The 15,697-nt window shown below is 42.0% G+C and overlaps 1 protein-coding gene across 12 annotated transcripts in view; it reads left to right on the top strand.

The window, feature by feature from the left end:
- The first annotated feature begins 15 nt into the window (after positions 1 to 15).
- The window catches only part of Fam118b (family with sequence similarity 118 member B), a 48,391-nt gene continuing 32,709 nt past the window's right edge, over positions 16 to 15,697 (top strand). For 6 of the 12 annotated variants that reach the window (XM_006979788.4, XM_076575977.1, XM_006979787.4 and 3 more), the window contains exon 1: positions 16 to 115. Coding sequence is in view for 6 of the 12 variants with exons in the window: in XM_076575978.1 (XP_076432093.1) it covers positions 7,120 to 7,133 (14 nt within the window). In the remaining 6 variants the exon portion in view is untranslated. Of the gene's footprint in view, positions 116 to 5,927; positions 7,134 to 15,697 lie in introns of those variants that run through there. The other 6 variants (XM_076575978.1, XM_076575971.1, XM_076575969.1 and 3 more) reach the window with 3 other exon arrangements.

Here is a 15,697-nt window from a genome sequence, read left to right as displayed (position 1 = left end):
GGGCTCTGTTGGTCACGTGGGCGGGCAGCCTGCAGGTCACGTGGGCAGTGCGCGCTCAGTGCGGCTGCGCCGGCCGGTAGCTGCAGCTGGAGCGGTGGCGTTTGGAGCAGACGCGGTGAGTGTGTGGGGAAGCCAGGCTGGGGCTGGGAAATGCCGGAGCCTCAACGGGTTCCGCGTGGCCCAGCTCTCCGTTCTTGCAGAGCACTGCCCTGGGCACCGTGCCTCGCTTGGGGACGCGACCCCACTCAAAAACACTTCCCCGCCCCCGCGCCCTTTAGAAGAGAAGCCGGAGAGACGCCGACTCCTCAGCCTTCATCGGCATCTGTCTCGTCCCTCTTAGCAACCGGGTCCTCGGCGGGTCCTCAGAGGGACGTGTCGTGTGTCCCCTTTTATTTTCTTGCCGTTCGCCCTCCCGGAGATTCCCGGATCCCTCGTATCCCAACCTCTCACTTGGCGACTGCCAACCCCTTTGTTTGGCGTTGTTTGTAACCAGTCCCTTCTCCCGAGGATGACGGCTCTTTACCTTCATCCAGGACCCCTACCCCATATGACCTACCTCGGGAGCACCACGGTTTTTTTTCTGACCTTCCTCGGGAGCTCGTTTCTTGGGGTCTCCTGTCCCTTCTCTACTCTTCCCGAAGAAAGGGCAGAAAGAACAGAACACAAACCTTTTCCCTTTTGCCTTCTTTAGTTTTTCCTTCCATAGCTTGAAACTGTCCAACCCTCTCCCTTTCCTACAAGGAACTCCCATGTCGGAACTGCAAACCACAGCTTTCCTATCACCAAAGAGCAGCTGGGAATATGAACAGCTATTTGCAATGGAAATTTTGAAAACACCCTGGGATGCTCATGCCATTTATTGGGGAAGCTGATGCTAAAAGGATGTCATGAGAACTAGTGACTCTTCTCTGACGAGAGAGGGATTGCATTTCAGTTGGAGAATAAGTAGTTGAATTAGGTTTGGGTCCTTCTTCCTTTAAAAAAGGATTAGCAGAGGGGGACCACATTACGTGTGAAACAGTTGAACAGGTGGATAGCCTACAGAAACTAAAAGTTGAAGAGTTTAAACTTTATGTGTTAGGTAGTTGAAAGTCTTTGAAACTTCTTGAGAAGTTCCTTGTAAGTGAAATTGTAGATAGGAATCTGATAATGCAGTGCAGGACAGATGGAAAATAAAAGGGTTTGTAGCTGGAAAACCATTTAGGCTATTGCAATGTAGGTGATCATTAATGAGGTCATGTCCCATCCCGTGGTCTTTTTCCCGCTGCTCAATACTGTCCTTGGAATGTGAATTACAATTTATGCATTCAAGTTGTACCATTGTTGATGAGAGTTACTTGAGAACTTTTTTTTTTTCCTAATCCCCAAGCTTGTTGATATAGTAAGCTCACAAATATTTGTATGGCTGCAGTGTTTCTGAGTTGGGTTGGATTTTTTGTCTGTCGATCTGTTTTAAGGGGCTCACGTTGTAGACCAGGCTAGCCTTGAATTCACAGAATGTTGACTCTGCTTCCCTGGTGCTAGGATTAAAGACTATACCTCCACACCCAGCCTGTTTCTGAGCTTTTTATTGGTCAGTTTTTGGCATGAAGAAGGAAAGCAGAGAATGGTGGAAAGAAGACTTGTCTGTGTGTCTGTAATAAGATAAGTGGTCTGGATACAGAGTTCCCTGGGAGCAGTTTGGGAAGCACTGTTTCCTCTATTAGTGGCTCTGATCCATCTGAACAAGAAATTCACAAGTAGAACACCTATAAAAGTTGAGAAATTCCACTCTAAAAGAATTAATACCCTTTCTGATAAGCTGCAGTTGCAGGTTCTAATGTCATTGGATTATTGAGCATCACTTGTTAATCATATAAGGCCCCCTTCCTAAGACATGAGCATCAGGCCTTAAATTCACACCTTTAAGTGAATTTAATTACACACCTGTACCAGGTATAGGACCTTTATGGTTTGAGGGAAGGGGTGGAAAAACCTGTATATGTCTTTCCCTTTCTTGCACTGTTCAAGATTAATGCTTGTTTGTATAGAATTGGCCTTCTGTGGCAGGAAACAAAGCAAAGAAGCAACTCAGATGTCATTGCTAGTGATACAAAGCTGTGTTCTTGGTTTCAGGTTAATGCAAGGCACACTCTATAATGCCTGAAAATAAAGATGCTTTGCTACTCACTGTATTAAAGATGAGGCTTTTAGGTTTTGTTTTGTTTTTTGCTGAAGAATTTAAAGAATTCAAATTTTCTGTTTATCTCTACATGTGGTTACAAAAGTTACATTTTCTTAATGCCTCTCCCATGAATCTTGGCATTTCACAATTTAAAATAGAGTTACAGCTGGGCATGGTGGTGCATGCCATTAGTCCCAGCCCTCAGGAGGCAGAGGCAGAAGGATCTCTTTGAATTCAAGTCCAGCCTGGTCTGCATAGCAAGTTCTTGTACAGCCAGGGCTACATAGAGAGACCTGTCTCAAAAAATAACAACAAAACAAAACAAATAGAGCTACTGTTTATAAACAGTTTATGTGCATACACCCTCTTTCCTTCAAATATGTATTATCTTCTTCCTCTTCCTTATCCAGTCAGAGCTATTTTCAGGCCTTCTCATTACTATTTCCTCACCAACTTCATGTTGACTTTTGATTAGAGACACTCCTTGTCCAAAAGTTTTTCCCAGTCCAAGGGAGGAAATAGAAGGACATTCTGTTACTGGGTCACCATTTTTACAGAGTACAGATCTGTTCAAACATGGCTTATTTATATAACTACATAAAGAACTTGATTGCTGGCTCAGCTTGTACTGATGACCTGAGTCCCACATAGAAGGAGGAGAACTGACTTCTCCCAGGTTGTCCTTTCACCTCCTGAGTTCGTATGCACTTGAGCACATTCAGGCATGCACACACACACACACACACACACACACACAAATATAATAATTTTAAAAAGTACATAATCTTTTAAAAGAACTTTTTAAAGATGTCTATTCTAGAGAAAAGCAAAAAAGCTCCCTTAGTATTTCATAAATATAGATAATAACTAATTAATAAGGAATCTTAAGCAGCATGCATGGAAGATTGATTAGTTCACAGAAGGCTAAGTTGTGCTTCCTAAAACAAGATTTGCCAGTTGCAGATTAACCAGGGATCCTGATTGCCTGAAGACCAGGAAGTACTTGGACATTATTTTATGATTTTAGGGAGATTAAGAGAAGCAATTAGGAAGAACTCACTGCTGGTTTCCTGGAAAGTGTGGTCTCGGGAGCCAGGCGATCTGGGGACTGGTCCCAGTTTAGTTGCTATGAACTTGACAGGTAATTTGGGTTTTGATTTTTTCATCACTTAACAGCTGATCTTTTTTTCTACAGCCCTAAGTATCTGTTCTGTGAAGGTTTTCAAATGGCACTTCAGAAAGAGCCTCTCTTTTGACCTTAACAAGTGAAGACTTAGCTTGAATGTGTTTAGCGCCTGCACAAAGAATCTAGATTCTGTTCCTCCCGAGTGCCCCACCCCAATTGCACTCGACTGAGCTGATGTTTGTATTTGGAGTTTACCTAACTGAATGGTATTGGGGTGATACTTAAGATTTCCCAAGTGGGGGGTTGGTGAGATGGCACAGCATGTAATGGTGTTTTCCTCAAAACTGTGGAACCTCATAAAGGTGGAAGGAGAAAACCTACACCATGAAGTTGCCTTTTGACCTCCACATGCTTGCTATGGTACATATGCCCCCTCCACCCCAAATAAATAAAGAAAGAAAAGCTTTCCTGGCCTGGGTGTGGTGACACACACCTTTAATCCCAGCTCTCAGGCGGCTGAGGCAGGTGTATTTCTGTGCATTTGAGGCCAGCCTAGTTGGTCTACACAGTGAACTCCAGGCTAGCCAAGGCTGCCTCGTGGGACCCTGGTTTTTTAAAAAAGAGCATCCTATAGTGTAGGTTGTGGATAGTAATTATTTTTTCCAAACCACCTTACTTTTTTTAAATTTTTGAGACAGGATACTTACCACTATGAAACCCATGCTATCCTAGAATTCACTGTACCTCCCAGATTAGCCTTCAACTCTTGGCTTCCTGAATCAGTCTTCTCCTGAACGCCAGCATTACAAGCCTGCTGCCACACCCAACCTCAGACAGGCAGTTCCAAGAAATTCCCTTGTTCTATTGCCTCATACTCTTATCTACCTTTTGACCAATGGTCCAGAAGGTGTAGCTTAAATTGGTGCTTCCTGGACTTTGGTGTTTCATGAAGCATGGATAGTAGCTGTGTCATTCGAGAATGCTGGAGATGGGCCATATGAGGCTACTAGCCTCGTCCTGTCTGTCCAGTTACCAACCTGATAGGCAGCACCAATGGCTGAGGAGATAAAATACATCCCTACCCTGGTGCCTGACTACTTTGCACATTCGAGGTCCTTACTGAAAACTGACCGACTATGAAGGAGTTGTGCCATGGATTGTTTTTCTCAACTTGGTCTTGTTTGTCATGTTTGTGCCCCTATTAGTTACTCTTGGTTAGTTTCTTTACAGGTTGTACTTGTTCTAGTACAGCAGCTTTCTAAAAGTGTACGCATAGCAGTAACGGATAAAGAGATGGAAAGTGGTTTTTGCTGTTATGTTTGACCTTGTGAGACTGTGGGTGTGGTCTTGGTCTGCCTATTTAGAAAAAGTCAAGACTACCTAAAATCAAAGATGATGTACAAAGAATGGGTGTTTCTTTAAATAATTTTATTTTATGCTTTCTGTTATAAAAGTAATAGTTATAGCATGAAAAGTACAAAAGTTAGAACAGAGGGAGCATTCATAGTTCTCTTTTCAAGCCATATTAATATCATGGCTTGTCTCCAGTTTTTTATGGACTCTTTTTTTTCCCCAACTGTGAAAATTTAAATGAGCAAATAGAAGTAAAGTGGGTGTGGTGCATGGCCTGCCATTTTTGTCATCTCAGAACACCAGCGGTAGGAGGATGTAAGAGGTTAAAGGTCATCTTCAGCTACACAGGAAAAAAAGGGCAGGAGCAGGGGAGAAAGTACTAAACTCCCATCTATGATCAATCAGCTTTGACAGTTAACCAACATGGGACCATTGTCCTCCCATCCCCAGATGGCTCTGGCTGAAATCCCACACATATTTTATCTGAAACTTTTGTTGTCTATTTGTTTTTAATACAACCACAATCCATTATCTTTTTTTTGTTGTTGTTGTTGTTGTTTTGTTTTTGAGACAGGGTTCCTCTGTAGTTTTGGAGCCTGTCCTGGAACTCACTCTATAGACCATGTGGCCTTGAACTCACAGACATTCCCTGCCTCTGTCTTCTGAGTGCTGGCATTAAAGATGTACGCCACCACCCGGCCCATTATCATATTTTTTAAAAAAGAAGAATTTATTAATGTTGCCAAGCAAGAAACTAGCTCCTTTAGCAGTTAAAGAGACCCAAGATGCATCCAAGAAGGAGCTGCATATCTTGCAAACACTTGTTTTGTTGCTGATGGGAATCAAATTCAGTGCTTTATGAATGTTAGCAAGCACCTTAAGTCATATGCTTTTTAAAAAAATAATTTATTTTTATTTTTATGCATTGGTGTTTTGCCTGTGTGTCAGATGCCCTGGAACTGGAGTTACACATAGTTGTGAGCTGCCCGTGTGGTTGCTAGGATTGAACTCAAGTCCCCTGGAAGAGCAGCCAGTGCTCTTAACCACTAAGCCATTTCTCAAGCCCAAGTCATCTGCTTTTAACTAGGGAAACAATATACTTTTCATTAGATCACAGAATGTTGATCCAGAAGAGACTTGTGGCCTGTAAGTCTTGCAGATGATAGAGTGCATGGTGGCTATATAATTTAATCTTCCACTTTTTTGGTTTTTGGGTAATTTATTTGTATGTTGAGATCAGGGGCTTGCAGTTAGCCAGGTCTGGGCCTCGTAGTCCCTATGTAACAGGCTATCCTCAGTTTTGAGATAGTGCCCTTGCTTTAGCTTCCTGAGTGCTAGGATTACCCATGCCCAGCTGGTTTTTGTTGTTGTTTTAGACTAGGTCTCACTGCATAGTCCAGGCTGTTCTCCAACTCAGTGCCTTAGCCTTCTCAGTGCCAAGAGTACAAGTTTGAGCCATCATGCCTGGATGAGTATTTTATAACATTGGTCTTTACACAAGCTAAACCTGTTCCTATCCATTAAGCTATGTCTACAGCCTTCTTTAGTGTGTGTTTTAAACTCTAAGTGTTAGCTGGTTTAGGGCTACTTGAAGATTAAATTAATGCATATTAAAGCACTTTTGTAAAGCTTAGCAGATGCCAGTATGTAAAGACTATCAGCTAGTCTCAGCACATAGTATAGGACCAGGTGTATAAATACTTGTCAGATAGTTTGTAAATGAGCTAGGAGCCAAGAAATACAGAACTCAGTCTTAATTTTGTCTCTGTGGTTATTTACTTCAAAGTTTTCTGCCTTAAATTTCTCTTCCATAGAAGAGGATAGTGTAAACAACTTTATGATACTGAAATTCCTGTGCTTATTTGAAGTAACAGATTGATATTTAGAAAAGTGAGGAGATTTGAAAATAGACTGGGAGGGCTCAGTGATGTAGAGAACTTCAGTGATGTAGAGATGAAGTGGGCCTGGGTTCAGTCCCTAGCACCCACCTGGTGGTTCATAATCATCCGTAACCCCAGTTCACAGGTATCCAACACCTTCTTCTGACCTCTGCACAACACCAGGCACTCAGGTGGTACACATATATCCATTCTATCAACCACTCATACACACAAAAAGAAAATAGATTGGGGGTTGGGGACTTCATCATTGACAGCATTTAAGCTCCACACCTTCATTCTTCATTTGTAAAGTGAATTAATAATACCTGCCTAATAAGGTTGATAATCAATCAGATAAAGATATGTAGTGTGTAGCATGCAGTAGGTACTCAAATTATTAGTCTGTATTAGACTTTTGTGACTATGACCAAATACCTAAATACAGTAGCTTAAAGGTGAAAAGACTTATTTTGTCTCATAGTTCCAGGGGTGAGTCCATCATAGTGGAGGGAGCTTGGTGGAACAGTTATGTTGACCAGGAAATAAGAAGGAAGGGGCCAGAGCAAGATATAGCTCCCAAGGGCATCCCACCAGCGATGACTTCTTCTAAGTAGGTCCTTCTAAGTAGGTCTTGCTTCTTACTTTTCTCCGCCTCCCATTAATTCTGTTGCACTGTGAATGTATCAAGGGATGGACTCATTGATTAGGTCAGAACGCTTACGATCTAGTTGTTTCTGGAAACCCCTCATAGACATACTCAAAAGTGTACTTATTTCTTGGGCCTTTGTTAAGCCAATTAAGTTGATACTCAGGATTAATCATCATGCATCACTTCTCATGCAAGGGCCTGTCATATGCTAGGGAAGCACTCCACTATGGTGCTACATCCCTAGCCCAGTATTTGCACATTTTCAAAACTGTAAAGAGCTATATATTTTAAGGTATTATGTAAAAATCAAAGTAATCTTATTGGGTAATGAACATACAACATAGTTTCTAGACTATCAACAGAAAAAAAAATTATGGATTTTTAAAAACACTTGGTTGGATAAAAGCCAGATGTTAAGACCCTAAGAAAATTAAACATGTATTTTCAGCAGGATTTTCCTATTTGAGTAAGAACAATTAAAGATGTGGCTCATTGTATATGCTTTAGTTGTTAATGGCTGGCACATACTGATACGTTTGACCTAATACCATTGTTATATGTACTATATATCTCACTAGTTGGTATTATCAGAGTTAAACTATTAACTGGTTTAGAGAAATTGATCCACTCAGTTTGCCAATCCCAATATATTGGTCCCAACATTTCTGAAACTTGGTAAGAGTTACGGGAAGCACTGAGCATGATGGCTCATGCCTGCTATTCCAGCACTTGGGAGGTTGAGGCAAGAGGATTGCTTTGAGTTCATGGCCAGCCTAGGCTACATAGTGAGACTGTTGCAGGCAAGAAATCAGTCATTAGATCTCTGCTGTAGAGATTCTTGGAGTCCAGGAAATGGTTTCTTTCTGCTTCCCCAAGCTAATATTTTGTTTATGGATATACCAGATGAAGGTCAAGCTCCTAAAAAAATGTAAGAGAAGTCATGGCCAATGTTAAATATTGCTACTTGGCCTCTCTGCCGAATAGTGTTAGCTGTAGACACATACAGTCTCTTCCACCTGTGCTCCTCACTGTTTAGGTTGGCCTACACTTCAGTGTTCACCTACCTGCTGTTAATTTCCCCCAAAGTGTGCCAGCATGCTTCTCACATGCTTATCAGTTAACATTGTGAGCTCAGCTGGATCACCCTGGCTGTTGGCGCCCTGCCTCTTGCTCCTACCTTCACTGGTTTTTAGGAACGCTGCCCAGCTGCTGTCCTGGACCTGCTTTTCTCTCACCTCCTTCCTGTGTGGAACCATGTCCTTTTCTGGCTTGTTTCCTTCTTTTATTAAAGCATACACTCCAGGAATTTCCTGAGAAGTATTTGGATGACTTGATTTTGCCTGTCCATTTGGTTCAGCAGCATATAGAAATGAAAGTTTGAAGTAATTCTCCCATAGAATGTTGAGACATTGCTGTACTGTCTTCAGGAATTGGTTATTGCTCTAGAGATGGCATTTACATCCTTTTCACATAATCTTGTTTCTCCCCTTTCTCCTTCCTTGAAAACTGAGTGTTGCATGAATCCTGAATGGTCTTACAGTAAAAACCCAGAGCCAGGTATTGGGGTAAATGCTGAAAGATCAGAGAGACAAAGGAACAAGTCACAGCCACTTCTCACCTTGCAAACTCCACTAATCCTCTGACTGAATGCCCCTGAGTCCTCAGTTGAAAGCTCTCTAGTTCCTGTCTAGCCATTTCACTTCCTATCTCAACCTTCCTAGTGCTGGGATTAAAGGTGTGTGCCACCATTGCCTTGCTCTGTTTCTCTCTTAGACTGGATCAATCTCATGTAGTCCAATGTGACCTTGAACTCACAAAGGTCCATCCAGATGGATCTCTGCCTCCCAAGTGCTAGGATTAAAGGTGTGTGCCACCACTGCCTGACCTCTGTGTTTAACTCTGTGACTGGTTTTGTCCTCTGATCTTCAGGCAAGTTTTATTAGAGTACAATGAAATACCACACCACATATGTGGATGTCCTCTATCCCCTACATTATGCAGTTTCATGGTGGTGTACAATGGGGTGGGGCTTTGCCCAGTATTCTTGTCATGTTATAGTGGGCTCATTCATACCCTTCAGTTCTAAGGCATTTGCCAGACTCTTCTCCCATCCTTTCCTTGATTCTTTTGTTGCTGTTCTCTCCCTCTCTTCTCCTTCCCTCTCCCCTTATCCTCCTCTCCCCCACATCTCTCTCCCCTCTTTCCTCTTTCTTCTTTCTCTATCCCACTCTCCTAACCTCTCTCCTCCCTTTCTCCCCTCCCCTTACCCACTCCCTTCTCTCTCTGTAGTCTAAGCTGGCCTTGAACTCACTAAGTAACTGAGTCTGATCTTGAACTTTTGATCCTCCTTTCCCTCGTAAGTGCTGGGAATTAAAGTGTGTGCTACCATGCCAGAGTTATAGTCTACTCTTGCTATATGGATGTGATAGGCTGCAGGTGGGTCCATCATAGTTCTTTAGGTTGTTCTCAGATCTTTGCATTAGCTCCATTTCCTACAAGTGATTGGAGAGTTTTCACTGGAAATTCTCTGCCTGGTTGTATCCTGCCTCTAATAGGCAGTGACATGCTCCTTCTCCAGGCTGGCCTGGGAGCACCTGGTTGAGGTGCCCTCTCTGTTTAAAGTCAGGCCCTGCCTCCCTTTTCCTTCCCTGTTTCCTAGAGCATTTCTTACCAGGCTTACCCTCACTACTACTGTGGGCTTCACCAGGGCATGGGTTTGGTTTTGTTCTTTTCTGTTACCATTGTAAAGAAGGGCCTTGCACTTAGTAGGCACTTAGTAATTTGAGAAACAAATGAACTCCTTTATCTTGTGATTTCTTTGCAGGCTAATGATCCTGGTTGTATTTGACTCAAGTTATTTAAAATTCCATTTTGTTTTTCTCTAAACCTTTGATTTGGGAGGTAGAGAAAATGAAATCGTTTTCTGACTTAGCAGTGGGTGAAGAAAATTGCAGTGAGTAGACTTTATGAAAATCCATATATATCTTTTTTTTTTTAAAGATTTATTTATTTATTATGTACACAGAAGAGGGCGCCAGATCTCATTACAGATTGTTGTGAGCCACCATGTGGTTGCTGGGAATTGAACTCAGGACCTCTGGAAGAGCAGTCGATGCTCTTAACCTCTGAGCCATCTCTCCAGCCCCATATATATCTTAGATCTGCATTAAAGTTTCTGTTTCCCATCTCCAAAAATTGATTGAAAGTTCTTAGCTGCTGCAGACTTCTCCCCTGTCTCAGTCTTGGTTTTAATGGTTTACAAAATTCTTATCATTTTAATGATAATACTTGAAAAGAAAGTATTAATTGCTTAAGAACTAAAGTCAGGGGAGTGAGCACAGTGATATCTGTACATAGCAAAGAAAAACACAAATTATCCGTAAATTTCTTTAACTGTTATCAGAAGGCCAGTCAGCACAGCCTTTTTAACACTGCCTGAAAAGCTTGAGATTAGAAGTCACTGGCAAGTGCTTCTTACTGTTCCAGAATCCACAGGCGTCTCACCCATGGGGTGGAGCTAGAGAGCTGCCCTCTCAATGGGTTCCCTCTCATCTGGGTGCCTCACAGCCCCAGCCAGCTGGAGCAGTGTGCTGCTGCCCTGTCCTGCCACTGTGTGGCTTGTTTCTGTAGCTATGGAGAGCAAACCCTAGACCTTACACTTTCTAGATAAGTTCTCCATTGCTGAGCCATACAGACCTTTCCTCCATTATCTTACACAAACAAGATTCTTGCTAAATTGCCAGGCTGGCCTTGAACCTGCTTGCTTCTACCTCTGTAGCTGGGATTATAAGTAGGTCCCACCACATCTTGCTCTGTTTAAATTGTATTTGTTTGTTCATTTAAGCCAGGGTCTTGTATAAAAAAAAAAAAACTGGCCTCCACCCTTAAAAACATTACTTACAGCTGGGCAGTGGTGGCCCACATTTTTAATCCCAGCACTTGGGAGGCAGAGGCAGGCGGATCTCTGTGAATTCAAGGTCAGCCTGGTCCACAAAGTGAGTTCCAAGACAGCCAGAGCTGTTACACTAAGAAACTCTGTCCACCCAAAAAAAAAAAAAAAAAAGACAAAAACAAAAACAAAAAACCCAAACCATTACTTACTTTTACGTGTATGAGTGTTTTGCTTGCACTTGTGGACATCTGTTCACTACATACATGCAGTGCCAGAGGAGGCCAGAAGAGGGTATCAGATCCCCAGGAACTGGAGTTACAGACAGCTCTGAGCCACCACGTGTGTGCTAGGAGTCTATGTGGGTCCTCTGGAAAAGCAGCCAGTGTTCTTGACTGCTGAACCATCTCTCCAGCCACAACCTCCAGCTTTTGATGTTCTGCCTTGGCTTCCTGAGTACTGAGGTTAAGGTGTACACAACCATGCCCAGCACTGAATGTTTTTAAAAGTTCATTTTGCTAAGATACTGAGGTCAGTGGAGGAAAGCAGGAAAATAGTATGAAAGGGGTTGTAAGAATATGATAGCCTGAAGGAAAGGCACTCTAAGGAAGGAAGTTTTGAATTGATATGAACATGAAGCCAAGATTATCAGGTGCTTTCTGCTCCTTTTTGAAAACATGTGTGTGTGAGTGTTTTGCCTGTGTGTTTGTGTACCATGTTCATGCCAGATGCCCTCAGAATCAAAAGAAGACATCAGATCTCCTAGAACTGGAGTTATGGATGGTTATGAAGCGCCATGTGAGTGCTGGGAACCGAACCTGGGTCTCCTACAGAGCAATAAGTACTCTTGCCAGTGAGCCAGCCCTCTTGCCTTTTCTACATAACTGCTTCATTATAACTTTATATTTTTTCCTTAATGTCTGCACAGGATCTGTTCTCCGAGGTACAGGAGAGGTGCCACCTACCCTCTGGCTGCTCACTGTCTGGAGTCCCTCCCTTGTCTTCACTGGCCTCCTAAGCTCTTTATTATACAGTGTGTTTGTAGGTTTCCCTAGCCTGCTTTGCTCTCATAATTGTTCCCCCTTTGGTTTTGTTCACAGGCCACTTTGAGACTGCTGTTGCCTGCTGGGCAAAGCAATGCTTTCGGAGCTGTTTCTTCCGAGCTGAAACTTTGTGGGCGCTATGGAGATGATAATCTCTTTTGTGTGTGTGTGTAGCGCTTTCAGATTCTTTTTTCTAATCTAAACAATACTTTAGACTCTCAGCTTATTTATAGATCACACAAAATACTATTTTTTTAAGTTGATTTTTTTGTTTGGTTGGTTTTGGGTTTGGGGTTAGGATTTTTCTGTTCAACAGTTCTGTATGTCCTGGAACTCACTTTGTAGAACAGACTGGCCTCCAGCTCACAGAGATCCGCCTGCCTCTGCCTCCCAAGTTCTGGGATTAAGTTGTGCGCCACCACCGTCCAGCTAAAATTGATTCTTATTAGGACAGAAGTCTTGCAGAGATTATCGTGGTAGTTGAAGATGGCATGTTTAGTCATATCATTCTTTTGTTCTTAAAGGATTGTTAAAATGGTTTTTATAAAATCAGTACACACTTAGGTTGGTATTTCAGACCAAAAGAAAGAGGCAATTGCCCATAATTTTAACATGTAGAGATTATCTCTGTCATTCAGAGGTCTGTGGCACAGAATAATTTTTAAACTATTTTGACCTTTAGTTTGACATACTGTCTGTCTCAAAGAACCACATGTGTCTAAGTACAGTCTCACTGAACTTGAAAGTTGTGTCTCACGGGCCTGAAGCACAGTAGTGACATGGGCCAGGAATCTCTCCAGGTTAATTGGTACTTTAGACCATAAGAATACTGTGGTGGGGAGGGAAAGAAATGTGTGGAGTTGGAGGAGGGTTCCTTCAGACCTTGTACCCTGGAGGCTAAAGAGAGGGTGATTGCTCTTTCACTGGGGGATGGAAGGGAAACTAGGAAAAGATGAGAATGGAATTAAGTGCTAGGTGCTTCTGGGGGGAAAGGAAGATAAACAGCAACACAGTCTCTGAATTTTGTCTTTAGGATTTCATTTCCTATAAAGGGTTCAATGAGCACATGTTCCTCCTCAGTGTTAGTGTGTGTGTATTTAACCTACATGGCTATGGTGTTCTGTCACTAGAGGCTAGACTTCCAAGGAAATAGCCTATGTCTTATTCATCAGTTGAGATACCATCACATGTCATTGTGTCATAAGAGGACTGACTTTGAAGTCAGTGTACTATGTCTACTGTGCTGAGACATTATTGCACTGTCTTAACAAAGTTGACTCTGCACTCATTGTTCCCTGACTACTGCATAATAGTCAGGTGACTTTTATTTAGCAAGCTTTGTAATCACTTTCATTGTCTAGGGTATTTGTCATACATAATGATAACAGAATCTTCTTCAGAGAGGAATGGTATTGAACAAAGTGTAAGTGCTATGTAGTATTTTAGGGAGGTAAGCTGGATGCAATAATGGTAATTTTAACACTGTTTGACATTTAATATATATTTGAACATGAAAATTCAACAACTTATGACTAATAAAATGATCCTTTTGAATCCTACAGGCATATGCAGAATATAATCAGAGGCAGCTACAAACTAGAAATAGACTGAGTTGAGTACATGTAGCCCTGTTTTATCAAACACATTGGTAGACTGTCAACCAAGTCTTATGTGACCTTATTCTCTCTTCATCAGTTTACCTTCTAGACTTTAACTGTCATAGTAGGTACACAATTGTTGAATCAGCAAATATTTGAACATTTACTCTGTTGCTTAAAACACTGTGTAATAGAAATGGGCCTAGGAACAGATGATAGAACTACTTATCCCGAAAGAATAGTTACTCATGTGGGAGAGGCCAGTAATTGCAAATGTTAAAAGATACAGCGCAAGGCCCTGGGTTCGGTCCTCAGCTCCGGAAGAAAAAACAAACAAAAAGATACAAATAAGGGGTCAGAGTGTAGCAGAGGCACTTAGAGGAGAAGGGTGGACAGGCAGCCTACTGGTAGCATTGAAACAAGGGGGGGCTCCAAAAGAGGAGAGGGGCTGAATGAAGTGCTAATGGTGGGTGGAGCTAGGGCTTTATAACCATGATGAGGAATTTAATTTTATTAATCACAGATGAGAAGTCATGGAATGCTTTTATTTAACCCAGTTTGTTTTGAGATAAGAAACACTAGTTTCTTGCCCCCAAATACTGATACCCCTGAGTCACTTGACAGAAAGAGTTCTACTTTTAAGAATTCACCTTTGGCACTGGAAAGGTGGCTTAGAGGTTAAGGGCACTGGCTGCTCTCCCAGAGGTCCTGAGCTCAGTTCCCAGCAACCACATGGTGGCTCACAACCATCTATAATGAGATCTGGTGCCCTCTTCTAGCGTGCAGGCATACATGCAGGCAGAACACTGTATACATAATAAATAAATAAATCTTTAAAAAAAAATCCCCTTTGACTGTGGTGATGACTCAGGACACAGTGTTTGCTGTGTAAGCGTGAGGACCAGTATTAAGATCCCCAGAGCCCTTGTGAGTCAGACACAGGAGGGTAGTTCAGATCATCAGGTACGATTGGAATTAAAGTTTGGTGGCCTATGCATATAGATGGGGAAGAACGGTCTGAGTAAAGACAGACCTCGAGGCTAGAGTGCACAAGCCTATTTGAGAGATTCTGTAGAGGCTTCAGAGAGGGGCTGGATGTGTCAGCTTTCTAGAAATGAGTTTCTCCTGAGCTTCAAGAAGTTCATAAGTCAAAGTAAATCAGTAGTTAGGGGTGGAACTTCCAGTCCACAAATATTCTACAGATGCAGTCTCTAAATACCTACACTCATGTCTTAACTTGAAATCTTAACAAAGTAATGCAGTTTAAGTTCACTTCATCGTACAGCTGAACAAACAGGTGTCCTGTAAGTAAATCAGTGGAATTGGATTACATGCGTATAGAACATTTAAAACATTTAAATGTTTTTAAAACAAACAAACAAACAAACAAAACAAAAAAAGCTGCCAAACTAAAAATTCTACCATTCTAGAATGGGGATGTAGTTCAGCGGTAGAGTATGTGCCTGGTATGCCCAAAGTACTGTTTTTCATCTCCCATAGTTCAGAGAGGGAAGAGTGGATTCGATCATTTCCATTTACAGATTGCCAAATTATAAAGCTAAAGTCTGTTTTATGGCAAAGATGCTAAGGACACTTGTTGATAAGACAAACAGTGAGAGGGTTAAGATTAGGTTTAGTAAAGGGGAAAACTGCCTTTTGTTTGTTTTTGTTTTCCAAGACTGGGTTTCTCTGTGTAGCCCTGGCTATCTTGGAACTCACTCTATAGACTAGGCTGTCCTTGAACTCAGAGATCTGCCTGTTTCTGTCTCCCAGGTCTTGGGATTAAAGATGGCTGGGCATATAGCTCATTGGTAGAGCATTTACCTAATATGCATAATCAGGTTTTATCATGTTCCCTGTTCTTTCTAGCTCAGTAGTACCAAATCTTCTAAATGTTTTTATTTGGTGATAAGTATTTTCTGTTTTCATACAGTGAAATTTTCTATTTGCTTCTTAATTCTTAAGTCTTGAATTATCGTCACTGGCCATAGTAGA

Source organism: Peromyscus maniculatus, chromosome 7 (genome assembly GCF_049852395.1).
Source record: "Peromyscus maniculatus bairdii isolate BWxNUB_F1_BW_parent chromosome 7, HU_Pman_BW_mat_3.1, whole genome shotgun sequence".
In the NCBI taxonomy this organism is placed as follows: domain Eukaryota; kingdom Metazoa; phylum Chordata; class Mammalia; order Rodentia; family Cricetidae; genus Peromyscus; species Peromyscus maniculatus.
This window is presented reverse-complemented; position numbering and strand designations above follow the sequence as displayed.